Source organism: Cervus elaphus, chromosome 17, assembly GCF_910594005.1.
Source record: "Cervus elaphus chromosome 17, mCerEla1.1, whole genome shotgun sequence".
In the NCBI taxonomy this organism is placed as follows: domain Eukaryota; kingdom Metazoa; phylum Chordata; class Mammalia; order Artiodactyla; family Cervidae; genus Cervus; species Cervus elaphus.
Genome location: NC_057831.1, coordinates 26,320,582 through 26,347,663, shown reverse-complemented (window position 1 = coordinate 26,347,663; position 27,082 = coordinate 26,320,582). Strand labels below are relative to the sequence as shown.

Sequence of the window (27,082 nt, the reverse complement as noted above, 5' to 3'; positions counted from 1 at the left end):
TCCCTCCCAGCATCACGGTCTTTTTCAATGAGTCAACTCTTCGCATGAGATGGCCAAAGTATTGGAGTTTCAGCTTCAGCATCAGTCCTTCCAATGAACACCCAGGACTGATCTCCTTTAGGATGGACTGGTTGGATCTCCTTGCAGTCCAAGGGACTCTCAAGAGTCTTCTCCAACACATTTGTAGCCTTTTCATGAACAGTATGAAAAGGCTGCAGGGATGGGGCACCTGCTAATCTCTGTCCCATTACCATAAGCATTCACCATAACCCTGCCACATGTATACAGTCTCAAGTTTGGAATACTCAGGACAGAATGGGTATACTGCAGTGAAGCTTGCTGGAATAACACAACGCAGTTATTAAGGTTTATAGTAACTTCAGTGTTAGAGCTGATCCTTCCTGCCCTGTCTCCAAATGTGCACCTCATTTAGTTTGTTTTGAAGGGGATGACCACAAATTCTTTCCTGGGCCTCAGTGTGGACCCTTGGGGACATTCGTTGTCTGGGTTGCTCTTTGGTGTCAGTGGAGCATCCCATACCTTGGTAGATGCCCCTCACAATGCTACTTAATAATGCAAGCAGGTAGATGCCTTAGATACCTTGATTAAGTGAAATATTCTAGGTCCAAGGAAAGACCATATCAGACTTTGACGTCAAGAACCATAAAATAATAAATTCATGTTGTCTGAAGCCACTATTTACAGTGGCTTAAGCCACTAAGTTTATGGTTACCACAAGAGAAAACTAATACAACCTGGATGTGAAACATTATAATAGAGTGTTTTAAGTTAAAGGAAAGATTTGTTAGAAGACAGAAAAAAAGGAAAATGTCAAAAGCTTGTTTCTTGAGTTAAAAGAAAGACAAAACAATGCACATTTTCTTTGCATTTACTTTTACTGGAAAAAAAAAACAACAACAACAAAACATTTTTTTTCAAAAGAATCAAAAGACCATTACACAAGATCGCACAATCACTTACAAATGCTGTCAATTAAAGGTAAGTAAGCTAGTCTCACAGAGTCCTTGTCTAAGTAGTTTTCTCCATATGCAATACACTGACAAAGTAATTCTCAGAGCTTTTGGGCTGGATTCACAGTCCCACTGGGCATGCTCACTGCATTCCATAATTGAATCACATCAGATCTCAAGTAGGAACTCTTCCACCAAGATTTCTATCACGAGAGCAGTTTAAATAGCCACCTTCTTTCCATTTCCCACTGGCTTTTTTCATAGTCAGGGGTATAGTTCAGCGTTATCCAACGTCTTTCTCCATTTACCACACAATTTACTCTCCTTTGTTTGGGACCTAACTTCCTCAGTCTTCACATCCTTTTCAACCACCACTATCTTTACTGTACAATAAGATGAGTTCAGTGTAAATATAGAAACCAACATCTTCAAAGGGGGAGAAAAAGAAAGGACCGCCTGCTAGAAAAAGTATACAGGGATGATAGGTAATTTCAGGAAGCCCTGGAAGGGACTTTTTGCCATTAACATTAGCTTGTAAAAAGCAAGTATGAAACTTAAAAAAAGAAATCAAATTTGATGTGTTGTGTGTGTGTTTTATTTTGCACCATTATGAATCAAATACGAATACAACTAATAATATGCTCTAAGTTGCAACATGAAACAAGAATGGTAACAGCTTACAAATGCTGTGAAGGTTCAGTTCTCTTCTGAGACATGGTGTATATCAATACTCCAGTTTTCAGAATCCTCCCCTGGGCCTTGTAATCACACGTGCCACAGATGGACCTGTGTTTTTATTTTTCCCCCAGAGGACCGGAGTCTGCAATTCTTATCAGATTCAAACTCAAGGTACAACTTAGCAAATGCTACATGCTTTATTAATGATTTTATGCACCTGTGAGGTCTACTTAGGACCCAGAAATTAGTTAAGAATATAGAAACAGTCTCTTGAAAATATATATCATATCTCTACATATACCTCTTTAGAAATTATGTAAAAGCCTAACATACTGTGTGAATTTTATTTTTATAAGTAGTCTTCTAAAACAAACCTACACATAATTTTCCCCCTCAACAGTACTGATAAAATACAGGGCACCTTTTTCTTTCAAGTATTTGGGTAAAATAGCATACCCTGAGAATTTGGGGTGCAAACCTACACCTTGTAAACTGTAGAATGAAACTCCTCAAGCACCACATAGGAAAATGTGTACCGTGATGGTTTTAAAACACAGAGACTATGACTGAATGTGTCCTCTCATGCACATATAATATATACTTATCATGAGATTATAGTCAGTCTACTTAAGAATCAACACTGTCCTGCAGTCCAAAGTATTATTTCAGGTAGCATGAGCATTCAATTTGTGGCAAACACAGACTTTCATTTCTATGAAATATGAAAATAATTTAAATGCATTAAATCTCTTTAAGAGGCAAGAATGATGAAATCAAATCTGAAATTAAAACGATTTATATAGCTACATATTTCTGAGTGACATAAGGATGGTTTTGAAGTGCATGTTAACATTTAAGATTCATCGTAAAGATGTCAAAGTGTAATTTGTTTTAGCTTAGTTGCTCAGTGATATCCAGAGAGCCATACACATACAGACATAACATAGATGCAGACAGACATACAGAGAGCCAATATGTTAAGTCATTAACTGCATATTTGGGCTTCATTTCATCCTGAGGGCAATTTCAGAGAGTGTTTTTCAAGAAAATACATTCTGGTGAATTAAATTGTTGTACTGGTTACAAATTAGTTCAGTTTTCCAACAACAATTCAAAAGGAGCATATTTCAACCTAACTATTTGACCAACAGGGAAAAAGGGGAAATGGGTCAAGATTTCTACGCAAAATGCCCTGAGGTTCATCTGGAAAACTACATTTCAACCCCAAGAACCCCAAGAAGAGATGGCAAAAGCCAGACTCTGCAATTCTAATTAGAGTCAAGCTCCAGGCACCCTATAGGAAATGTTACATGCTTTATTAATGGTTTTGTGTATTTAAACCATAAAAAGGTAGCTTGGTAGCTGAAATGACACTGTTAGGGCGATGGTTTTATGGGCCAGAAGGTTTCATATACTCTTGGCTTTTTCTACTTAGCTTTCGTTGAATAAGGAAGGACACAACTACTTCATTCAAATATCAACACAACCTCAAGAAATAAAACAATGAAAAGTGAGGATTTAGATTTACCTCATGTTTTTAAAAATCTCCCCCTCTATCATTTGAGGTGGTAGATGGCCTGGCAACTTTGCTTTTTATGGCTTGATGAAATAGAGAACCATGAAATTATCACAGATGATATGGTGTTCATAGAACACTACTTTAAAATCACTTTTTTAACCACTTGGACATTTACTACAACCAAAGCAGCTTCTCAGAGGATGTGGCCTCTCTGATAGGGCCAACAAATGAAAAGTTCTTTCTTTCCTAGTTTACCTCAATGTGAAAATTTGAGGCTCAGACCTGTTAGAGAAAAATAATGATAAATAGTGATAGTAGCTTATGGGATCCCCAGAGCCTTGGTAGGTAAGGCACCACCACATTCTCTAGGAAAGGAGATGTCTCTCTTTTTGGAGACCTGGAAATAGTTGACTACTTAACACCAGCACTGGGTTTTCCTGAGATTCACATATAGTTTTGAAACAGTCTTGTCAATTCTGGTTCTAGCTATGAAATTCTATCTGAGTTTCACAGGATATGTTCAATACTTGAGATTTCAGTGTTCTGAAAGCATTACGAGTTATTTGAGCATTATGTTTGAGATCTTTAGCTGATTCTACATTCTTGTTTCAGTATTAAGTGACCCAGACCCAGGACATCTCTACTGAATATAAGGAAGGGCTGATGCTGTGAGAGACACTTCCTAGTAATGAAAAATTAAGTTCTGGGGTGAATCTGTTGATGGAGTTGAGTAATATGATGTCTATAACAAAGGAATAACACTTCCCCCAATTATGGCACAAGGGCATCTTTTCCAAATACAGAGACTATTTCATATTTCATGCTCCATATCTCATAGAGGCAGTCTCCTCATTTCATAGCTCATCAGCCCAATGACTGATTGAATTGTGACCAGAGCTGACTATTCCTGTCTCAAACCCTTCCTTTTACCCAAAAGAACTTCTTTTCAGAGTAAGACCCCTTTAAGGAAGGCCCTGAATATGAAATTGAGGTTTTTTTTAAAGAGTACAACTGAGATGGAAGCATAACTATCTTCAGTCATGAACAGTATAAAATTCTGTGGTTTCAAGATGTAATTTAAGCAAAAATCAATATTGATGATCATTAAAATAAAAATAAGGCTTAAAAAATTACCAGAATGCTTTATCTTTGAAAAAATAAGTAAATAAGAGGAGATTCCTCTTTTGAAAAGCCCAGGAGAACCTTCAAGTTATTCTTTTTAAAAGTAAGAAATATTCCAATTAACATTGTTGAATATATATTGACTAACTTATAAATTATGATTATTTAAATATTTATCTGTTCAATCAGCTCTTCAAAACTTACCATGAACACTCACTAAAATAACCTTCAGAAGTGGGCTACAACTGAGGCAGTACTGAATGTTAATGAAAGATTCTATGACTTGGATTCTCGACATCTCTTAGAACCATAAGGAGCAAGTGATATAAACCTAGATCACTGCTATTGGTATGGTGAGTGCTGGAGAGAATCAGAGAATCAGAGTTCACTTTCTACTCCACTACCCGAAACAGGTCACACTTCAGACTCCAAACAATCTGTGAGAAAGAGGAGTATGCAACTATGGAGGGAATCATTAAAGAAGAATATAATCTTCCACACTCAAAGCAAAGCTTGGATTCTAGAGAGAAATAGATATTTTATACCTTTCTGAAATCAAGACCTTAATCTTAAATGCAACCACTGGCTCTCCAGTCTTTCAAACCATTCTACTTTAAGGCAACAAATAGTGTCATGGCATCGTACCAATGGGAAAGTTAAAACAAGGCACAAAAGTTAAAACCACTGTTTTTCACAATCACATTTGAAATCATGCTAAACCCAATAAAAGGACAAGTAAAACATAACCAAGAGAATGACTAGGCTTGGCTGGTCTATGATTCAAAATACAGACCCATCATATTTAAACCCAGACAAATGCTACAACTCTGCCAGCCAGTCCTGATATATTCCAAGAATCTGTAGGGAGATTTGTGATCCAAATGACTGATTTGCTAGTTTTGTATACAACAAAACCAATCTTATTCTATTGTATGTTTTGACTGAACTATAAGAACATGTAAGAGATGGTTTGCCTAGTCACAAATGCAGGAAGGAAAGATGAAGGGAAAGCTTATATTAAAGTACAAAAGGAAGTAGTTTTACATAGGAAAAAATGCAACCATTCAATCAGCAATAACACAAACTGTCTTAACAGGGTCATTCGGAAAAATATAGAAACTTACACACTTGTTTATAACAAGCAAAAACTAAGAACAACATATCTAGAGGAAGTTTTTCAGGTGATTCTTAGTGTTGTTACAATGAAGCCTTCAGATTTAAGAAGGTTTGTCCATCTTTCTGTCTTGTTCCTACAAACAAACATAGTCAAAGAAAAGACTGTTAGTTATAAAAGTAAATCTCACTCTTAAAGAAGCAAGAAAAATGCCAAGATACATTTTATTTAACTATTTGGCTAATTTCAGTATGAATAACCCTGAAGTTCACATTTTAAAATTGGAGAATGTGTTTCTGAACCTACTAGACATCCTACTGACTTCAAGAAATTTCCCTAAATGGGACATCTTTTTGAAACTTGAATTGAATACAGTCAATCCATTCAAAAATTATTTTAGAGTTAAATATTTAGTTTTACTGAGATCATCTATACCAGAAAATAGTTTAACAGATATGTTCTTAAAACATGCAAAACTGATATTTAAACTAAATTGAAACATTTGAAATTTATCATGAGTTATTAATTTAGTGAAATGAATAATCTCTATACTCCAAAGTGAACGGTCATCACCTACATTATGTGGAATTTCATACTGTGCATTTTGTTTGAAATGAGATATACTGGTTAGAGTCTATAACTTATTTCAATCCATTCTAAGACAAGCATTGACAGGTTCAAAATCTTACTGAAAATTAGCCCTTTCTTTCTGTCAATCTCTGTATATATTGTATATCTAATAGCACTTTGCCTAAAGAACTTTTTAAAATTAACCTTTGGGAGTTGAAATTTGAACATAATATTATGAAGACAGAAATAGAGTGGCCTACAGGTAATATTTTTTTAGGGATTAGACGACTCTATCATGTGAAAAACAACCTTCAAGAAATATCAAATAACAGCTATCTAATCAATTATATGCAATCAGAGTAGTGTGGCAAAGGATATTTTAATCCTGCCATCTCGAAACTGACCTGCGTTAAATATATGCTTCAGGAAAAACAAGTCTATAAGATTAATTATAGGTTTAGAGCTCATATGTATATATTTCAAGTTTGTTGATTTTACTCTTTTGTACTTTATATCAAGAAATGACTTTCAAGAGAAAAGGGACTGTTGTAGGTCTGGAAACTTCTCATTTGCTAAAGTTTTTCTACCTTAGGACGCACAGAACAGGAAAAGAAAACATAATTACAAGGGGAGGAAAAGAAAATAGGAGACCAAGAAGAAAAATGTCAATGTGGATCTAAGGACAACTCAGGCTGAGTCCTGTCATGAAGCAAAGTTTGCAAGGACTCCTTGAGCAGAGAAGGGAGAGAGACAGAGAGAAACAGTGAGAGAGAGAAAGAGAGAGAGAGAGAGAGAGAGAAAACACCCCAGGATGGGGAGAGCAAGCTGAGGAATGGAGGAGAAATCTGTTTCTACCAATTGCTGGGATCATTTTCAGGGACTTGTAGTCTAGGTAACATCGTTTCATTCATTTGTGGGATATTGCTTCTGCTAATATATATTAACTTTAGAGGAACTGTGTTTAAAATCTTGAAAGTAATAAGGTTGCTCCAGTTCCTATTAAGGCTGAAATAATGATTGCCAGTTGACCCTGGCAGAGGGTCATGACGAAGTCAGGGAAGGGAGGGGGTGACTGTCCTGTCACCAGGCAGTCTGGCCTGGATGACTTCCCATGATTTTAGGACGGAACCCATGACAAAGTTCAGCAGGGAGGTTGGGCCAGATTCTCCCTTGCTCCACACAGGCCTGTGCCCAGAGAGAGGGGAAAATCACCACACGCAGCTGGTGCCCTATGCCCAGAGCTGTATAACATGCTGAAAAGCATGGGGGATACTAGAGGACCCTGACCACAGCCAACTCCTGCCCCAGGGGGTTAGGCAGCACAAAGGGGACTGCAGAGCTGTGAGCATGACCTCTGGTTTGGAGAAAGACCAAGAAATCCTGCATACCAGCCCCTGGTGCCACCCTGAGAGCATGCAGGAAAAAGGGCTGCCTTTCTGCCTTGGTGGAGGCCCCAGAGGGATGAGGGGCTTCTGAGGCATTGATGAGCTTCTGGGCGCCAAGGAAGACTGAACTCTTATGACAGGGCATGGACTGTATGCCATGTCCTTTGCAGTGATTTTATGATTCAGTCTTCACAATGCTCCTGCAAGGTATCCCCACTTTACTCTTGAGGAAATTGAGGTCCAGAGAGGGCAAGTCATTTGTCTGGGGGGAGATTTTGAGCCAGGGCGCCTGACTTCAAGGCACACATACCTGGGTTTTAGTCAAAGCCACACAGCTTTCTTTGGACTGAAATGCTAAATCGGCATTTAGCAGACCCTGCTTTCAGGTGGCATCCCACACTTGCCCCTGCCCCCCGAGTTACCTGTCCACCCCCCATACACACAGATTACCCCCACCCCACCCCACCCACACAAACACTGGCAGACACAGCCCCTAGAAGTGCTGAAACTATTTCTTTTTGGGACATACAGTGTTCTAATGACTAAGGAGAGCTAATTTTTTAATCAAAAGAGAAACACACGTGGAGGCTTAATATATGCTACATTGCCAGATTCAGGATCAGTTTCTTACCTTATTCTCTCCCCCTTTTCCCAGTTAAGAAAGAGGGACAGTTCACAAGGAACTGAGATGTTCAGGGCAGAGAGGGAGACAGTGGGCAACCCATGGCCACTGAATGCAAAGGGCCTGGATTTCAGCTGGTCCCTTGATCTGGGGACAAATTATTTTTTCATTCGTCAAATGGGGATAAGAAAGTACCCACTGGCTTAAAGAATCAAGCAGCATGATGTTAAACCTTGGTATATAATAAATGAATACACATTAGCTATTAATTTTCCTTTTGTATTAATTTTATAGAGGTTTGAGGAAAATACAATGACAAAAAAAAAAAAAACTTGTAGAGAAATGCACAAAATAATAAGAACGAGGAAAGCTACAATCCAAGGAAAGAGAAAGGGAGAAAAGAAATGGCAAAAAAAAAAAAAAAAAAAAAGACAAGAGGAAGATAATACAACAGCAGCTATATATAATCATCAGGAGAGGAAGCCACAATCAAGGTAAGAAAAAACGGATATAGATGAATTGATTCAGGAGTGTGATCATGGGATGAGCTGACAATGAAACGTCGAGTGTGCTGCGTGCAGCGTGCCGTATGACCTCGAGCGCGAGGCTGCCCAGAACACAGGTGAGGGAGCCGCCACTTCAAGCCCGCCCTTGAAGCGGTCTAGTCTGTGATGACAACCAACTCCAAACAGAAAAGGGAGGAGAAGGGAAGAAGCAAGGTGGGGCTTTAAACTAAATCGACTTCAAGGGAATGGGAAATAAGAAACAACAATGAGGAATAAAAAAGAAATTATCAAAAAATAGAAAGCAAATTCTCAAACAAATGGAAAGGGAAGAAAAGAGGGAACTAAGGTGTGGACCCGACCCCAGGATGGAGGAGCAGAAAGGAGAGTGGGAGAAAAAGAGAAGGGGACTGGGCAGCATTAAGAAAGAAGCAAATGGAAATAGACTCTGGTCTGGGATAATTCAGTGTTGAGTCCCAGCTCTGCCCTAGAGGGACACTGTGACTTAAGAAGGGTTAGCCTCAATTTTCTCCTGCAATTTTTACATAAGGGGACAGGGTTTGATGATCTAAGGACCCCATGGGTCCCCTTTAGAGAACCCTATGAAAATAGTTTCCCCTGAGTCTGCTCCCTTTCTCTTTCCTCTTCAGTTGCTGATGTTTGGGGCTCTACTCAGGAGGTAGAAATAACTCTGAAGAAGTGAGGAGTAAAAGAAAGAACAATGACACAAGAACAGTATAAGGCACACTCAGAAATGAAGAAGCAAATGGGTCAAGTATTAAAAAAAGAAAAGACATTCAAAGGAAACAAAATAATTGCAGTCCCCACTGGGTGGCAGGCACAGTGCCAATGAAAGTTTTCTGTTGTTATTATCACATATTTATCTTTATGCCCTTGTAAATGCTATTTAGTATCAAGTCTCAGATACGATTTTAAAGCAAAAATACAGCATGTAAGTGGGTGGGCAGGAGAAAGCACGAGACTGAATATGTTAGGGAAGGAAAAATATAGCTACATGCCTCAAATGACAGAAAACAAAAATAATCTCATCAGAAAAGGCATCAAAGATCCTATGGAGAAGGGACTTCCAAAACAAAACTCAACAAACAACAAAGGCCTAAAACAGAAAAGGCCTAACAAAAATGGAGAGAGCTAGGAAGTTTTGAACTGGTCTGCCCAGCACACTGGTGTGTTCCCAGTGGGTTTCTGTTGTAACTCTCTGGCCGCCAGCTGGGAACAATTTGGTCCATTTATCACACTGTGTTGATGTCATTACTAAATACAAATAAAATACATAATATTACTGCTTAGCTTCTGAGATGGGTTGTGACCTGGCAAAGATTGGGGAGCACTGCAATTTTGTTCATAGGAAGAAGAGAAACAGTAAAGACACACCTATAAAAGCGAAACTAGAGGAAAATTCATAACAGAATAATCCGAGAGAAGCAGCAGCTGGGTATACTCAAATCTATATGGGGGAGAAAGTAAGGCTCCTGGTTACAACGTGCAGCTAAAAATAGATGATGAAATACTTATTATTTGAGCTGGAAGGAATCTTAAAGGTTAAGACAGGATTTGAACACTGGTTTTGCAGTTCTGTGTGTACGGCTTGTGTCTTCCAGCTGGAGTGCAGGCTCCTGGCTTGTATTAATAGGATGGTCACATGTGGGTTCATAGCCTCACCACAGAGTTCACCGTGGCTGATGGAGTGTAAACATGTAATTCATGCTCGTGGAATGAATGAAGGAGTTAGCGCGTTTTATTAAACATTCATTTTACAAAAGTCAAGAGAATCAGAGCAGGTCCAGGGTGTCCTGGCTGCCAGTCCCAGGCTCATTAGGCTCCTCTGCTATCCTTTTTTTGTTTAATGACTCCTACCAACAAACAAACAGCACACAGTGTGGGCCAGGAGCCAGGAGCCAGCCCCATGGGTCCTGGTTATCTCCCTCTCTGGGGACCTCAGCAAAACCACTTCTTTCTAAAGCCCCAGTTTCCTGCTCTATGAAATGCTGTGTTTGGATCAAGTCATTTATGTGACTTCTTAGTTGAGAGGGGCACATAAAACCCTACTCTACCTCAAGAAAAAACTCTGGAATAAGTCTGGTTTTCAAAAGAAATCTTAAACTGAAACTAGCTTCCAGGCCTTCTCACACTGACTGTCCGTACGAACACCAACAGATGAACGGGGGTGTACCATGTAATTTTTGCTATATCTGAACCATGTTTAAATTTTTTCACACAAGGAAAAGAACTGTACATTTCTCCCTTTTTAAACCTGACTTTTCTTTGGCAAGTGGCATAGAACTTTCAGGATGCTGAGCCTTGAAGGATTTTAGCTATCATCTGAATTTGGGTAATTAGATTTTCACCTATACACAGAAAGCTAATAATTAACTCCTCTGTGTGTGTATGTATTTGTGTGTGTACGTGTATTAATTGCTCAGCTGTGTTTGACTCTGTGAAACCCCATGGGCTGTAGTCCACCAGGCTCCTCTGTCGATGGAGTTCTTCAGGCAAGAATCTTGGAGTCAGTTGTCATTCCCTTCTCTAGGGGATCTTCCCGACCCAGGGATTGAACCCAGGTCTCTGCACTGCAGGCAGATTCTTTACCTTCTGAGCCACCAGGGAAGCCCCAGTTATTTCCTTAACTAGCCTTAAATCTTGAAGCCAGCTTTTGCCTTTCTGTCTATCTTTAGGGTTGTGGAGTAAAATAAATGTTAAAGAAGGGAAAAGCTGTCAAAGAAATCACTGTTCAAATCTCTAGTACAAAAAACTCGGGTTTGTATTTGTGTCTGATGGAAACCACTCCAGCCTAATCTCTCCAGACTCAGCAGACGGGAGAAGGGCCAGAGGCAGCTGCTACAGGACACGAAGCTAGCCTGTGGCACTTCCTCCCTCCTCGGGGCCCTGTCCTCCGTTCCCCTTGCCCTGCGCCTCCACAACTCACACAAAGGCCTCCCAGGATTAGCTGCTCCCAAACAGCCTTAGGTAAACATCCCACCTGTCCAGAAGATGAAAACACTTTTGTCTAGAGGCTACTCCTTTCCTTCTGCAAAGCTATCTATCTCTAAACTGGGGCCTCTTCCACATGCATATTTCTTTATTTTCTACATTGAACAACAGTTGCATTATTTATCTTTAATCTTTCCCTTCCTTCTTTTTTTGTGTTCATTACATACAGCCTGTTGCAAATTCTTGGAAAGGCAGAATTCGAATCATCTATTTCTAGATTAGAAGTGAAATGAGGGTTGTGCTTTTACCTGAATTTTTAGAGGAAAATCCAAGAATTATTGAACAGTGGTCTATTGTGGGGTGTTTTGTTTTTTTTTTTTTTTGCAGCCTAGTAAATATAACACATAGTAAAATCCCTTAATTTGGAAAGCTTTTATATTTTCCAACAACTGTTCCATGATCTGACATTCACACAAATGTTGAGCAGTAGAAATCATTGACACACAGTTGTCATGGATCCTAGAGAGTTTGCATGCCCCAGAACACACAACTGGTGAGAAGATGCTGGCACTCTGATCCTACCTCCTAATTTAAGGCTTTTTCATTGCAGAAAGAAACAATGTTCCTCTCTTCCTCTTCAGTACAGAGAAGACAGGAATGGCTTATTTTTTTCAGGTAAGCATAGAAAAGGTCCCTCCCCTCTTCCTCTCCTTTCTCAGTTCAGTATGCTCTTACCAAGGTCTGAAACCCCTTAGAAGCATTTATGCTGTCAACCCTTCCTCATGTGAGGACGATAGGAGAAGGAGAAGGCAAATCTGTCCCCCCAGTGCTGGCAGCTTCCTGCTGTATCTGAAGGGTGTGTGTGTCTGTGTTCAGTTGCTCAGTTGTTTCCAACTCTTACGATCCCATGGACTGTGGCCCGCCAGGCTCCTCTGTCCATGGAATTCTCCAGGCAAGAATACTGCAGTGGGTTGTCATTTCCTTCTCCAGGGGATCTTTCCAACCTGGGGATTGAACCTGTATCTCCCTTTCACCACTGAGCCACCAGGGAAGCCTGTCTGAAGGTTGCCCCTGGCTTATATGCTTGACCTAAAGTGTCCTGGTTCAGAAAAACCGGGCTCCCCTTCCTATCATGTTCCATGGACTGTAGTTACAGTAAGGATTCCCACCGATGAATTTGGATGGACTCCGGTGTCAGAATCCACATCTACCTCATTTAGAGAGGGGAACAAGGGCGAGCTGATTCTTTTCTGATGGGAGAGAAAGCAGACAGGAAAGGGTGCCTTGTAGGCATTCCCAGCAGGACATAGTGGATTCACTCTGAACAGACAGGATCAAACACAGCAGCTCCATCCCAGGAGCCACTGCAGCTTAGGAATCTCCCATGCCATAGGGGTCAAGCCATGTGTGTGTGTGTGTGTGTGTGTGTGTAAAATACCTTAAAGACTTTGTAAAGACTTTAGACTTGCCTAAACAAAGTATTCTGATTGTCTAAAAGCAAAAACAAGAGCTTAAAAATAGTCTCTGTATAAGAAACCTCAAGAGAAAGATGTGGTGGACAGACAGAAGCCATTCTGCAGATTTTAGAAAACCTCTTAACAAGAAAATGTCAGTCTTTGACTCTCCTTACTCTGAGGAGCAGCCAGAATAAGGGTGTTTCCAAAGATGTCCTGTGTCTGTCACTGGGGCTGCAAGGATGAAAGCTCACTCCACAAAATCCAGACCAGGTTTTCATTTCTTCCCCCCTGCCAATCTTCTCCCAAGGCAAGTCCTGAGAGATCCCTCCTACTCACTGTGGGAAAGACACTCAGGCAATTTGAAAAGGTCAAAGGGAAAAGGCCAGCCGTGGGGCTGAGGAGTGGGGAGAGAAGGAAGCTTGGCAGGAAGATTAGCTCCTTAATAATTTGAATGGGGTTCTATTCTTCCGAAAATACCTCCTCTGCCGTAAACCCGCCACTTCAAACACAAAGCATTAGGGCTGCTCTTAATCCCTTAAATCTGATTATCAAAGTGATGGTCACTCACCAGCAGCTGCTCCCTCCGGCTTTCTGGTGACCATCATCTGTGTTCCACCACGAAGCTCATGGTGGTGCCGTCAAAGGAGGGGGGCGCGATGATCCGCGGCCCCAGGGGCTGCGAGGTGATGCTGATGACAGGCTTGCCGTGCAGCTGGGCAAAGCCCTTGGCCCCCACGAGCTGGGAGGTGGCTGCCGGGGCAGAGGAGGAAGAGGAGGCGGGAGACTGACCGGAGGCCATGAAGTAGGGGGCCTCGGCGAACGCTGCAGCTGCCTCTTTGCTGGGGGGCTCTGCTGTCAGCGGGGAGAGCTCACCGCCCCCTGGAGTGCGAGCAATCGGCGTGGGCTGCAGGGCGTTGGCGGGCAGCACCGTGGGCAGAAACCCGGGGTAGATCATGTAAGTGGGTCCATAGGCCCCAGGGCTCAGGGCCAGGGGAGGCACAGGGAGGGACATGGGGGCCACTGCCTGCTGCTGGGAGGTCATAGGCACGTCCACATACTGCCCCGTCTCGGGGTCAAACAGTCTCCGGGTCATGGGCTGTACTGGTGTGTCCACCAGATAGTACTGGCCGGTGGTCACATCCAGGAGCATCTTGCGCTGGGTCTGCTGAGGTGGGGGCTGCTGGAAGGGGTCTGTGGGGACAGGAGCTGGGCCGGCAGGTGCCGGGGCCGGCATGCCTGGCGGGGAGAAGCAGAGGACCTGGGGCTGGGCGCTCTGTAGGGTGAAGGGCAGTGGCTGCTGGTGGTAGATGGCGGTGGGGGGATGCTCAGGGCTCTGGGGCCCCGCGGGGGCAGCTACTGTCTCCCGGGGGTGGTCAGGTTTGCTGCGCCAAGCTGGCCGGCTGGTTCCGCTGACCTGAGAGCCCTTGGGACTAGTGGGGACCTGACTGCGGGCACTCAGCGGGGGCAAGCTGCAGAGAGTGGCCGCGGCCGAAGAAGCTGGGGGTCCCTCCCTCCCTGCCCCAGGCCTGCCTGGAAGCTCTCCAGCTGCAGAGCTTCCTTTAAGAGGGATGGTCAGGTAGTTCTCACAGTCACTATTGCTCTTTTCCAAATTGCTGCCGATTTTCCTATTGGTCACCTCTTCCAGAGGTGCCCGGGTGGCCGGAGAGATCTTGAGGGACCGCAGCCCCTGCGATCTGATGCCCTTGGCGGCCACCGAGGGACTCTCCGGAGAAGGGCCTTGCGGGAACTTGCCAGCGACTCCCCCAGTTTTCTGGGTGCTGCTGGCACTCACTGTGAAGACGTTCCGTTGGCTGGGGAGCGGGGGCAGGGGCTGGGTTCTGTCCACATCCTTGTGCACCGGGGGAATATAGAGGGACCGGGGCCGCTCCCTGGCCAGGTTCTCAAAGGCAGCCGCGCGGGCGGACACGCTCTCGGTGCTGGGGTTGGAGTTCCTGCGCTGTAGACGCTCTGGGCCCCCTCGCAGGACCACTCCGCCTTTGTTCCCGACGCCCCGCGGCTCCTCCGCCTCACCCAGCCTTCTGGCCAACTTGTCGGGGTCAGCACCCCCGGCCCCTTCCCGCTCCTCGCTGGCGATGAGCGACAGGACGTGGCTGTCGGTCAGCAGAGGCAAGGGGTCGCTTTTCCGCTTCCACTCGTTCCTGTTGAAGCTATACAGCTCTTCCATGGACCTCACGGCCGCCGTCAGCTTCTCCAGGGCATTCCGGGATGTCTTGGGGCCTTTCCCTTCCTCCTTGACTTCCTCCTCCTTGACCTTCTCTGGGGTCTTCTGAGCCTTGGAGACGATCTTGAGCACAGGCAGGTAAGAGCCCTGTTCAGGCTTATTGGGGGCGATGGTGGCTACAGGCAGCCTGCCAGACGCCCTGTGCACCAAGACTGTCCCTTCTGGCGAGGAGGAGTTCAAGACCCTGCCGCCTCCCTTGCCCACATTCTCCCTGGGCTCTCGCTCCGCGCTGTCCTCCCTGGGGTTCACCACCGCCTGGCACGTGATCACCATGGGGGACAAGGATCCGGATCCCCCAGAGGCAGGAGCCAGCTGCCTGGGTTTGGGCCCAGTCAGCCCCTGCTCTGGGGTAACGCTGCCCTTGTCACTGCTGTCCCCTGACCCCTTGATTAGTTTCCGGACATCTCTCACCTGATGGAGGGGGCCTTGGGCCTTGGACTTGTCCCTGACGTCTCTCACCTGGAACTGGGGCACTTTTTCCAGGTTGTCCCCCCGGAAGAGCTTCTGTTGGGCCCTGCTGTTGTCCTCGATGGTCTTGAAGAGGTTGGAAGCACTGCCGCTGGCCAGTTTGGGCGTGAGCAGCTTGGCAATGTTGAAGTCCGAGCTCGGCTGTTGCACGCTCCCCAGGCGGATCTTGATTTCGGGAGCCTTGGGTCGGATCACTGCCGTGGAGGTGGCCTGAGCAGCAGGGTACTTGGTGGCCTGCTTCCCCGGCTGCTTATCCTTGGGTGTCTGCTGGATGTTGGGGACAAAGAGGCGAGACATGATGGTGGACTTGCTGGCAGAGATCTCCCCCAAGTCGGCCCTCCAGTCACCCCCCTTGGGGAGCTTCAGCTTCCCAACGGGGGCTCTTTCTTCTCGCTTCTCAGCCTCTTTCTCCTTCCAGGACCGGAATGCACTGTTCTGACTGCGGAGGAAGATGCCCTTGACAGTCTCTGAGGCACTCTTTTTAATTTCACACACTTCTGGGAGTCCATCAGCAAAATGACGGCCGGAGCCTGCGTGGCTCTCCCGAGGGGCGCTGGCTTTGAAGATGGGGGATTTAGACCCAGCTACGGCCCCCTCCCCACCGGCATCAGACATGCTGACCACCGTGTACTCGGAACCCGCCTCCGAGTGGCGAGAACTCTGCCTCTGCAAGCCCCTCTCGCGCTGCTTCTCAGCCCCGGGGGGAGGGCCCTCCGTCTCCTTGGAGGTGCTGGAGAGGTGATGGTGGGATGTGTCGCTGAGTTCTCCCCTCTCCATTTTGAACTCGTGTTCCCGCTGCATCTTCTTGGAGATGACATTTTTGAGCAGGCTGGAAGCAAACTTGGACTTCTGGGGGCCATCAGCGCGGGAGGCGGGCTTGCCGCTCTCGGAGGTCTCTGAGCCGTCGTCCGTGTACACTGACCCGGGGCCCTTGCTGGGGCCTTTGGTGGCCTTGCTCTCACTGCGTAAATTCAGAGGCTCGAGAAGGGTGACCACGCGCGGACCCGACTGGACCTGCTTCTGGAAACACAGAGGTGTCTCCACGTGTTTGATCTCGCCCTCGACTTTGCTGACCACGAACTCCAAGGCCTTGGTCTGGGACTTCTTGGATTGGATGTAGAGCTGGTCTGCCGTAGTCCTGGCCCCACCGCCCTTCCTCAGCCCTGCAGCCACGGAGGCCGCGCTGCTCCTCAGGAGGCTCTGTTCCACCCTGGCTCCAACACCTCCACATTTTAAGTCCAGGAAGGTCGACCAGCGCCCAAAGCCGACTTCGGAGAGCACGGAGGACTCCCGGGAGCTGATGTTCAGAGCCTCAAAGTAGGGGTAAGCGAGGCTCCGGAAGGCCCGAGAGGTCAGGTTACGCACCTCTTTGTCCGCATCATCCAGCTCGCTCACGGCACTGGAGGCTCCACTGGAGTAGTCCACCAGCTCCTTCGCCCGGATGGCCCCACACCGGGTCTGCAGGCGAGCAGGGACTGCGATGAATTTCTTTGCATGGTCCTGAGCCACGGCTGCAGCCGGGTCTTGCTTCAGCGAACTGGAATTGTGTTCAGCAGCTGTAGAGACGCGGAGGCTCATGTCGCCTTCATGCTTGGCAGCATAAATAATGTTTTGCTTTGCACACACGTTGCTAGGCTCATTTATAGCCCGGGAAGTCGGTTTGATTGATAGGAGGATCTGGCTTGCTGCGTTCCCACAGCTGCTGGCGGCGGTGGCTGCTGCTGCCCCTGAAGCCGCCTCCGGGGGCTCGGGCAAGGGCTCCCGCGGGGTGGCCGTGCCAGGCCCCGTGGGTGGGGGAGTGGGGTCACCGTCCGAGGGGCCGCTGCCCACTTCTGTGCTGCTGGTGTCGCCGCCGCCGCTGCCCGCGCTGGGACGGGCGGGGTCGCTGCTGGTGGGGCTGGGTGTCCGGGTGGCGTTGGTGCTGGGAGTGGTGCTAAGGTAGCAGCTGTTGTCGTCGTCCTCTTCGGTCAGGGTGGTGACGTCCTCTGGGGTCTCGTCGCTGCCACCGAAGGAAGCGTAGTCCACAAACGAGTAGATCACGTTGTTGTCCTCGAAATCCCAGCGAGAGGCCAGGCCCACGTCGAAGTCCATGTCCTGCTCCACCTCGCTCAGCTGGATCTCGTGGGTGGTGATGTAATGGGCCTCCTGATTTCTGGGGGGGTCCCGGCTGCCCTGAGACTTGGCAATAATGTCTCTGCACTCCGTGGCATCCCCTTGCCCACATCTCCCTCTTCCTCCCCCTCCTCGTCCTCCTGCTTTTTCCCCTTCTTCTCCCTTGGGCTGGCAGCGCAGCGCGTTCTCACCACTGTCACTCTCGAAGCCTAAGGATGAGGACGAGGTGGCCAGAGCCCCTGTGGATGTGGTGGTGCCATCCATCTTGGACAGGCCGCCTTCTTCTGCTCCGTCCACTGGGGAGGAGGAAGAGGAGGGAGAGAAGGGGTTGTTGCCCTCATCGGTACTGGCGAGCTGGGATCTGGAGAGTTCCGAGGGGACAGAGTTCTTCAGGGGGGCTGGAGCTTCGTGCTCTTGACTGCTGACTTCGTCTTGGGCTTTCTCCTGGGGACTCTTCGAGCCCCTCTGATCCCCCTGGCGCTGCTCCCGAGTGAGTCTCATGGTCCGGGGACTGTCCCTCGGGACTCCAGCTGAAGCGCACATCTCCACATATTTTGCTTCTCGCAGGGAGGAGGCTGATGGCTTGGGAAGCGGCTGCAGCTGCTGCTTTAGCTCCTGGCTATCTTGAGCTCCACACACCCCGTCCCCCACCTCCTTGGATCTGGCCTGCAGATTCAGTTCAGGAGGGGTGCCTTCCATTCTGAGTCCTCGCCTAGGTGTCAGCGACAGGAGGAGACAGTGGTGAGCGACGGGGCTGTCCTGGGTCCCTTCCTGGCCCTGGAGGGGCTGCAGAGCAGCCTGAAGCAGGGTCCCACGTGCCTGGACTGGCCCCAAGGCTGCAGGCACCCTTGCCACCGCCGCCGCCACCTCCCAGTTCTTCAGCCCCTGTGGCGGGGCCCAGGCCAACCTGAGGGAGGTAGGAAGGCTCCTGGGTGGGGTGGCAGAGGTGGTCTGTGGCCAGGGGGCTGCTGCTCTGGCCGAGACCGTGGCCAGCTTCCAGCAGCCAAGCTGTTCTGTCCAGTTGTTGGCCTGACGCTGTCGGCAGCTAGGAGTCTGAATGCCATCGACCACGGAAGAAGCAGCATCTGTAGGTCGACTCCGGGACTTCCAGAAATGAAAGGAAAGCATGTGCTGTTTCTCGTGGAGCCTTGTCCCTTTCCTGGATGGGGTAAGAGTGGGTCACGTCATTCCAGAAATATTTTTAGTGTCTATTCCCTAGTCATACTGAAACCACACTTGAGGGTAGAGAGAAGAGGCTCTGAGATGAAGAGAGAATGTGGGAGGTAGAGAAGACATGTGGGTTCTAATCGAAATCAACCAAATGTCCTATGTAATCTATTACAGGGATGTCTAGCAAGTAAAAAATTATTCTTTACTCACTGCCGTCTTTCATTCCCAAGTCTGATTAAATGTGTCCCCCCACCCCCAGCCTTGTTCTTAAAGAAATCTGAATTCAGCAGTGCATTTCAAATCAATTAAGGACAGCCCAGAAAGACTTCAAAATCTCCCTTGGACATATGGCAGCTTTATGTTTGTCTGAAAATCTATGCCTTTTCTTTCTCTTTCATCTTAAATCAGTTGAGTTCTGGTAATACTACCTTTCGTAGAAATAAAACACTCTCTCCCTCCTTCCCCAAAGTTCCACTTTATGAAACATAATCTGTTTGTTTAAAAATAGGAAGAACTCCTCCAGCCCTTACTGTTGACTAAAGTGTAAAAGGGCAATTTTCAGAGACTTGAAACTTAACACTTGAAATAAACTTTTAATTAGAGTCACCAAAAAGCACCACGTGGTTCCAAACCGACACTACTTCAAATCCCTACAATCTCAAAAAGTTCCCTAAACTTCCAAAACCGTGGCAAGACAATAAACCTCCAATTATATATAGCCTGAGCCGCAGCCTCACGATTCAGTTACACTGGCCGGATTCCAGACCTGCAGGGCATCGAGTCAGAAGGCACGGAAGAACAACGAATACACTTACCCTTCACGAGTACAGTGCGGCTTGGAGGGAGGTTCAGAGAGGAAATGTGACCCTCTGGCATGCCCCATGGCACCGAAGCCAGAATCCTAGGTCACTGGCTCTGAGATCCTTTCATTTCAAACAATTCAGGAGTTGTGCAAGTGTATTTGCCAGGCAACCCCAGATGGGGGTTCTGTGCTGGCCATCCTCAGAGCAGATCCCTTGGGTCTATCAGTGGAGAATCACAACTCTTGGTTTGGTGAGATCTGGCTCCCATCGCCTGCCAGGCCCAGTTCCACCACTATACATAGTCTATGTGTCACTTATGCCGATTGAATAAAGCACTATTTTAAACATTCACATTTGTGGGAAACAAAAATAACACCATCAACCATCCCCTTCCAGCATGAAGGCCACCCCCGCACTGAAAAATGTTCCTTCCTCTGGCTGGACGTGGGGGGAGGTATGGAGTGGGAGCCCCTAGCAACGGAGGCAGCCACCTTCTCATCCTTGGGATGTGGACAGTGCAGCCCTGCCATTCTCCCAGGATAAGTCTCTCCTGCCCACATCACTGCCATTGAAACATGACATAGGGAAGGCTGGAAATATCAAGTATCACAATGTGGATAGAGAGCCAGAGCACTAGAGGCAGAGAGTAAGACAAAAGGAACAGAAACAGAGAGGGAGAAAATAAAGAACAAAAAAGTGAGAGAGAAAGAGGGGACTTGCTGAGTCTGTGATCAAATTTTTTATTATGGAGAGCCAGGTGTAATGGCACAAAATCCTAGATTCTTAATGATAATACAAAACTGAATCGCAGTAGTTACAACTAAGGGTTACATAGTGTTTACTATGTGTGAGGCATCATCTGAGGCACTTTTAGATGCGTCTGTATTTATTTATTTAATTCTCACTACAGCCTGGTAAGTTAGGTACAATAATTGTAGTGAATTTACAGATGGAAAAGCTGAAGCACAGAGGTGTTAAGAAATTATAGAGCAGAATTCAAACCCAGGCTGTCTGGTTCTAGAGCTTGCCCCTTCATCATGTTGCTACACTGCCTTACTGACTTCCATGCTCAAATACTGTCTGCTACACCCAGATGCCCAATTAGACTGGAGCAGGAAGACCTAGGCTATTTCATCTGAATGACCACAAATAAGCCATGTAACCATTTTTTGGTTTTGTTTTGTTTATATCATCAGCCTGCGTTCACTTTATATATTCAGGGATTAAGGAACATGAGCCTATAAATAAAATGAAATAAAATACATTTGTCTCCTCCAGGCAAGCAGGATACTTCCAAAGCCCCATTTTAATTTTGCTTTGAAGCCTTGGATGAGAAACCCTGAATACTACCTCAAACACTGTGGGCCATACACACTCCTCAGCTGATTAGAAAACAGAGTTTCTGCCCATCAAGGCAATTATACTTCAAGAAGAAATGTTTCCAGCACTTTCCATATGGCCCTGTCTGTCACGATAACTCAACAGATTTTAGCAGTTTTGCCTTGCAGTTGGCAAAGCACAGAATTGAAAGGTCAGATGCCCTGGATGTAGGTTAAGCATAATTATTCAATGTCCTGAGTTCTAGAAGCTTTCTTCCAGAGTTTTGCTTCTTCCAGAGAGTACAACCCTAGCCCAAACTCCCCACAAAGAGAGAAGGTTAACCTAAAATAGGCACTTACCTCCAAAATACCTGTGTGGCTCCTTTTCTCTATTCTAAGTCAATGATAGCATAGGAAAAAATTTGTAGAAAAAAAAAATTGACCTTTTTCAAGTGAGGTTAATTTCCAAAAAGTGGAGTTTAATTCAAACCACAAGTTCTATTTAAAAATCAAAAAAGCAGAAAATTTGGAGTAGGAAGACTCTATTAAAATATTTTTGTTAAAAAAAGAAACTCATAAATGGAAAAACAAGGATCAATCATAGAGTAAAGAAAGACAAAAGCACCAAACTTCTGCTTCCTGGCATTTCCAGAGCTCTAGATTTCCAGAGCTCTAGTAGTATATGCTACTGGGAAATAATTTCAATTTTGATGAGATAATTTTTTGTCATCATTAGCCATAGAGCCATTTATTCCTAACATGACTACAGTCATTTTTTTTTTTTTTACAGATGAACTCAGTGATTGCCTACCTGATCTCAGCTCTTGAGCAATTAACAGTGACTAATATCACCAGCATTAACCCATGCGAAGCAAGCATACTTGCTAGACTAGGCAAGGTATACTCAGTAGATAACTTTATATGGGAATTCAAAGAGCAACAAAGGAAATGACTCATGTCATTATATTTATCTCTGAAGAGAAAGTTTCTTAGCATTCCCTGAAAGTCTTATGCGATGTATCACATTGAAGAAAACTTTAACATGATTAAAGAAAATGATGGCCAGGCTATCCACCAACCAGTGAAAGGGGATTGTTATATTTCAGGCCTCTGACAGTGGCATAGTATTATAGACAAATACTTCATTCAAAAGCAAAACAGTTATCGAATGTAGACTACAAGACCAGAAATGAAGAGACAGGTTTAAACTCTGACTCAAACTAGACAAAGGATTTTTCAAACACAGGAATTTTCAGGATTCTCTGAGGTGCCATATGGGAGAGACAGTTTCTGATTACTTTAAATTTGGAGTAAGGCTTCCCATTGCTTTTAAGTTGTGGTCCTGGAGAAGACTCTTGAGAGTCCCTTGGACTGCAAGGAGATCAAACCAGTCCATCCTAAATGGAATCAACCCTGAATATTCATTGCAAGGACTGATGCTGAAGCTGAAGCTCCAATATACTGGCCACCTGGTGTGAAGGGTCGATTCATTGGAAAAGATCCTGATGCTGGGAAAGATTGAGGGCAGGAGGAGAAGGGGGCGACAGAGGATGAGATAGTTGGATACATCACATTCATTCAACTCAATGAATATGATTTTGAGTAAACTCTGAGAGATAGTGGAGTATGGAGGAGCCTGGCGTGCTGCAGTCCATGGGGTCTCAAAGAGTCGGACACAACTTAGTGACTGAACAATAACAAAGGCTTCCCATAAACACCTGCACACCTATTTGCACACACTGATGTGAAAGAGGCTTTTCTGTTGGCCAGTGCTTAATGTCCAGAGTGTGGCCAGCTGTTTCTCCTCCTAGCCAAGGTCAACACACCTAAGAATTACATCTGAAAGAAAAGCATCATTTTTGTTTGTTTGGTTGGTTGGTTGGTTTTTTGGCTGGTGGTGCCAAAGAGCGAAGACAGGTAACCTGGATGACTTTTTACAACTACTAAGTGCTGGAGCCCTGGCTACCTGGCTCTGAGAGACTCAAACCCACACTCAGCTGATGACTGAGCTTTCAGTTCATGAGGTGGAGGTCACAGGCTCTTTCCCAGTGCTGGCCAGTAGGCTGTTCCACAGCCTCCCCCAGCTGCCTGCACATGGGAGCAGCCAGTCACCATGGAGTCCAAGGAAATGGAGTGGCAGGATTAGTGTAAAACTATCTCTGTGAATAGAAAACAGGGTGACCCATGAGGATGAATAAGTAGCGCTCTCATCTTGTGCAAAGAAGAGCACGTTATCATAGAAGCGTGCCCTGCACATCGGAGATGCAACCTCTTAGCTATGCCCTTAAAACTTGGAAGGACAGAAAGGGGCAGTTCATCACCAGAAATAAAATATTCATAGACACTCAAGACTGCACCCAGGAGGCAGAGGTGGTGCAAAACGTCCTTCACTTATCCCCTTGAGTCAGGCTGTGTATCTGGGGTTGCTCCTCTTGTGTCCATCCCCACCCCACCACTCCTCTGGGTTTCCTAGACATTTTGCATCCCCCACCCTTGCCCCAGACCCATGCCCCTTCTTCTTCCTTTTGGCCCCCGACAGTAGTTTCTATCTTGTTGTCTCTTGAAGGAGTAGTGGAGTTTTTGGTGTTTCAGATCTTACAGGATAAAGAAAACTTGTCCGTTCTACATCAACCTCAAAGTGAAGCACTGACAGGACAAATAAGTCTTCCTCTATGGAATACAGACCAGTTTGAAGAGCCTAACTGTCAGTGTTTGTCCATCTCACCCAAGTCTGTCTGTTATCCTAGACTGTAGGAGGCAGAAGCCTGAGAAGGGTGCTGCTAAGGTTGCCTCCTTGGTCTGAGAAAGCAGGTCAAGGAAGAGGCCTCCTTACAGTTTCACAAGTTAAAGTATGTTTTTTCTAGTTAGTAATGAAACAATTTACATCATCAGTCAGCTAGGCTACCTGTCTATAGAATAACATGAATAACTTATTTCTAAGACTTTAGAAAGGAATCTTTTTTTTTTCCTTTTAATTCTTGATATTGCATTGGGAGGGCTAAAAAATCATGTTCCTGTTTTGTATTACTTTGGTAAATATTTTTTCTCCCCACTGATTCCTCTCCCCTGATTTCAGACTGTGGTGATTTCAAACTGGAGCCTCTAAAGATACACTCAGTATTTTATTTTTCAGCTTTCTATTTTCTATGAATATTTGGAATCATTATGAAAATTAAGATCTCATTTCTCTCTTTACTTCAGATCTGTTCAAAACTCAAGTACTGAGATGCAAATTAAGCAACTTTTGAAAAAATAATATGACAGCTTCTGTCTATCATATGTGATACGACCACTAGGGTTCAATAATATATATACAGGAATGTTTATTACAGTGTGTTTTGATAGCAAAACAAATTGGAAATAACATAAATATCAACCAGTAGAGGACGATTGATTGATTACAGAGCACACATACTCTGACTCATTGTGCAGACACTAAATAAATAGAAACATACGTTCCAATCTTTGAAGAATTGCCATAAAAAGACAATTACAGAATAAAAATGTACTAGTATGACTCTGTTTCAAAGACAACAATAATAAAACTCCGTAAGTGAACATAGTTCACGTAGTTCATAGTTGAATCAACAGAAAATAGGTAGAAGCATAACACCAAACCAACATTGTTTTTGTATATGTAGGAAGATGAGATTGAACAATTATGATTAAATCTTCCTTCATGCAGCTCAGTATTGTTTGAACTGTTACAACAAATACGTTTTTCTTGGATAATAAAAAAAAATTATTTTGGAAAAATTTCACTTCTCTATAAACATTCCTTGAGCCCAAGCAGCTTAGAGTGGAAACAAAGACAACTCAGGCTGCAGTAGACCAAAGAGACTTTTCAGTTTTACTTCCTTATTTGATTTAATTAATTTATGTAAATTTTGGTTGTGCTGGGTCTTCATTGCTATACGTAGGCTTTCTCTGGTTGCAGTGAACGGGGGCTACTCCTTGTTGCAGTGCACAGGCTTCTCATCGCAGTGGTTCTCCTGTCTTGGAGCTCGGGCTCTAGGCACATGGATTTCAGTAGTTGCGTCACAAGGGCCCAACAGTTGCAGTATGCAGGCTCTAGAGTGTGAGGTCTCCAGTAGTTGTGGCACATGGGCTTTAATTGCTCCACAGCATGTGGAATCTTCCCAAACCAGGGATCAAATGCATGTCCCCCGCATTGGCAGGCAGATTCTTATCCACTGAACCACCAGTGAAGTCCTTACTTCCTTATTTTATTTATGTAGGAAAAGAAGTTCAGAGATTGTAAGAGACTTTCCCAAGGTCACACAGCCACGAGGAGCACAGAAAGAGTGGAATCCATTTCTCCTGATTCCAAATTCAGGGCTTGTTCCTGTGTTGGTTAAACTTCGTCCTCAAAGTGACCAAAGGGAATAAGAAACCAAATCGCATTCTCAAACAATTGGAGTATGTTCCCTGAGAACAAATAAATTTATTGTGGAGTTATGTTTTATTTTCAAAATCAGTGTTGGTTAGATAAGCAAACCATAGCCACATGTAACAATATAGATGTACCTCACAAACGTAATGTTAGGAAAAGAAGCTAGATGTAAAGAGAATATACTAGATGATTCTATTTATTTAAAAATCTGAAGCAGGACAAATTGAATCACTGGTGTTGGAAGTCAGTCTGGATGGTGGTGACCTTTGGGTACAGTGTCAGAGAAAGGCCAATGAGGGTCTGGAGTGCTGTAACTTCTATTTTTCAATCCACATGCTGATCAAGTGGATGTGTTTACTTTGTGAAAGTATATTGAGCTGCATGATTATGATTGTTTGCTTTTCTGTTACAATATATTCATTAAAATTTTTTAAAATAATTTTACTTTTATTTTTGGGCCACACCTGACAGCATATTAAAAAGCAGAGACATTACTTTGCCAACAAAGGTCCGTCTAGTCAAGGCTATGGTTTTTCTAGTGGTCATGTATGGATGTGAGAGTTGGACTATAAAGAAAGCTGAGCACCAAAGAATTGATGCTTTTGAACTGTGGTGTTGGAGAAGACCCTTGAGAGTTCCTTGGGCTGCAAAGAGATCCAACCAGTCCATCCTAAAGGAGATCAGTCCTGGATGTTCATTGGAAGGACTGATGTTGAAGCTGAAACTCCAATACTTTGCCACCTGATGCGAAGAGCTGACTCGTTGGAAAAGACTCTGATGCTGGGAAAGATTGAGAGCAAGAGAAGAAGGGAACGACAGAGGATGAGATGGTTGGATGGCATCACCGACTCGATGGACATGGGTTTGGGTGGACTCCGGGAGTTGGTGATGGACAGGGAGGCCTGGTGTGCTGTGATTCATGGGGTCGCAAAGAGTCGGACACGACTGAGCAACTGAACTGAACTGAACTTGGCTTGTGGGATCTTAGTTTGCTGACCAGAGATTGAACACACGCCCTCCTTCACTGAAAGTGCAGTCTTAACCATTGGACCATCAGGGAAGTCCTATGTTCATCAAAAAATTGATGTGATGTTTACAACCATAGTGTACTCATATATAATTTCATGTATGTATTTTCAAATCTTGAAAAAATTGTGATAGTTTGTCAAAACATGCACTATTTGTCCCTTCACATACTCCTTGTCAAACTCCAGGGTGTCTCCAGAGGCATGGGCACCCAGGTATTAATGAGAAGTGAAGCATCATGGCCATCTCTGGCTGCAGGAGGGAGTCAGGATATTTTAGGCCAAGCAACAGAGTGTTCCAACGCTTGGGCACTGGAGTTACACTGCCTGAGTTTGAATAATGGCTCCACCTCTCCTAGCAGTACAACTGAGGACAAGTAATTTAACCTCCCTTTACCCCAAAAGGGTACATGTCAGTAGAGCTGTGAGAATCAAATTGGATAATCCACTTAAAGCACTTAGCACAGGGCCTGGCCTGTTGAAGGCAGGGATAAATGTTAATTATTGCCAACTCTTGTTATGCTGTGTGGAAATTTTAACCCTTCCCTACCTACTTGTGTATCTCCCATGTCCACCTCCCAACCAGAACACCACATACTGCTTTATACATATCAGATGCTCAATATTCCTGAGTTGAATCCAATGCTTCCCCTTGGT

The 27,082-nt window shown here is 45.0% G+C and overlaps 1 protein-coding gene and 1 long non-coding RNA gene across 3 annotated transcripts; one reads left to right on the top strand and one right to left on the bottom strand.

Moving 5' to 3' along the window:
- Positions 1–873: 873 nt before the first annotated feature.
- C17H4orf54 (chromosome 17 C4orf54 homolog) lies at positions 874–19,908 on the bottom strand. 2 transcript variants are annotated; one of them, XM_043871237.1, is made up of 3 exons: positions 19,701–19,907; positions 13,462–18,874; positions 874–5,540 (listed from the first exon to the last, which is right to left on the bottom strand). In XM_043871237.1, the coding sequence occupies exons 1-2, from the start codon at positions 19,766–19,768 to the stop codon at positions 13,495–13,497; spliced, it is 5,448 nt and encodes a 1,815-aa protein (XP_043727172.1). In that variant the 5' UTR covers positions 19,769–19,907; the 3' UTR covers positions 874–5,540; positions 13,462–13,494. The 2 variants fall into 2 exon arrangements, with proteins under 2 accessions (XP_043727172.1, XP_043727173.1); XM_043871238.1 differs by lacking the exon at positions 874–5,540 and having other exon boundaries at positions 13,461–18,874; positions 19,701–19,908.
- Positions 18,500–25,913, top strand: LOC122673447. The gene is made up of 4 exons (XR_006334683.1): positions 18,500–18,631; positions 18,737–18,883; positions 21,798–21,905; positions 25,872–25,913. It is a non-coding gene; the product is annotated as an uncharacterized LOC122673447 (long non-coding RNA).
- The last annotated feature ends 1,169 nt before the right edge of the window (positions 25,914–27,082 follow it).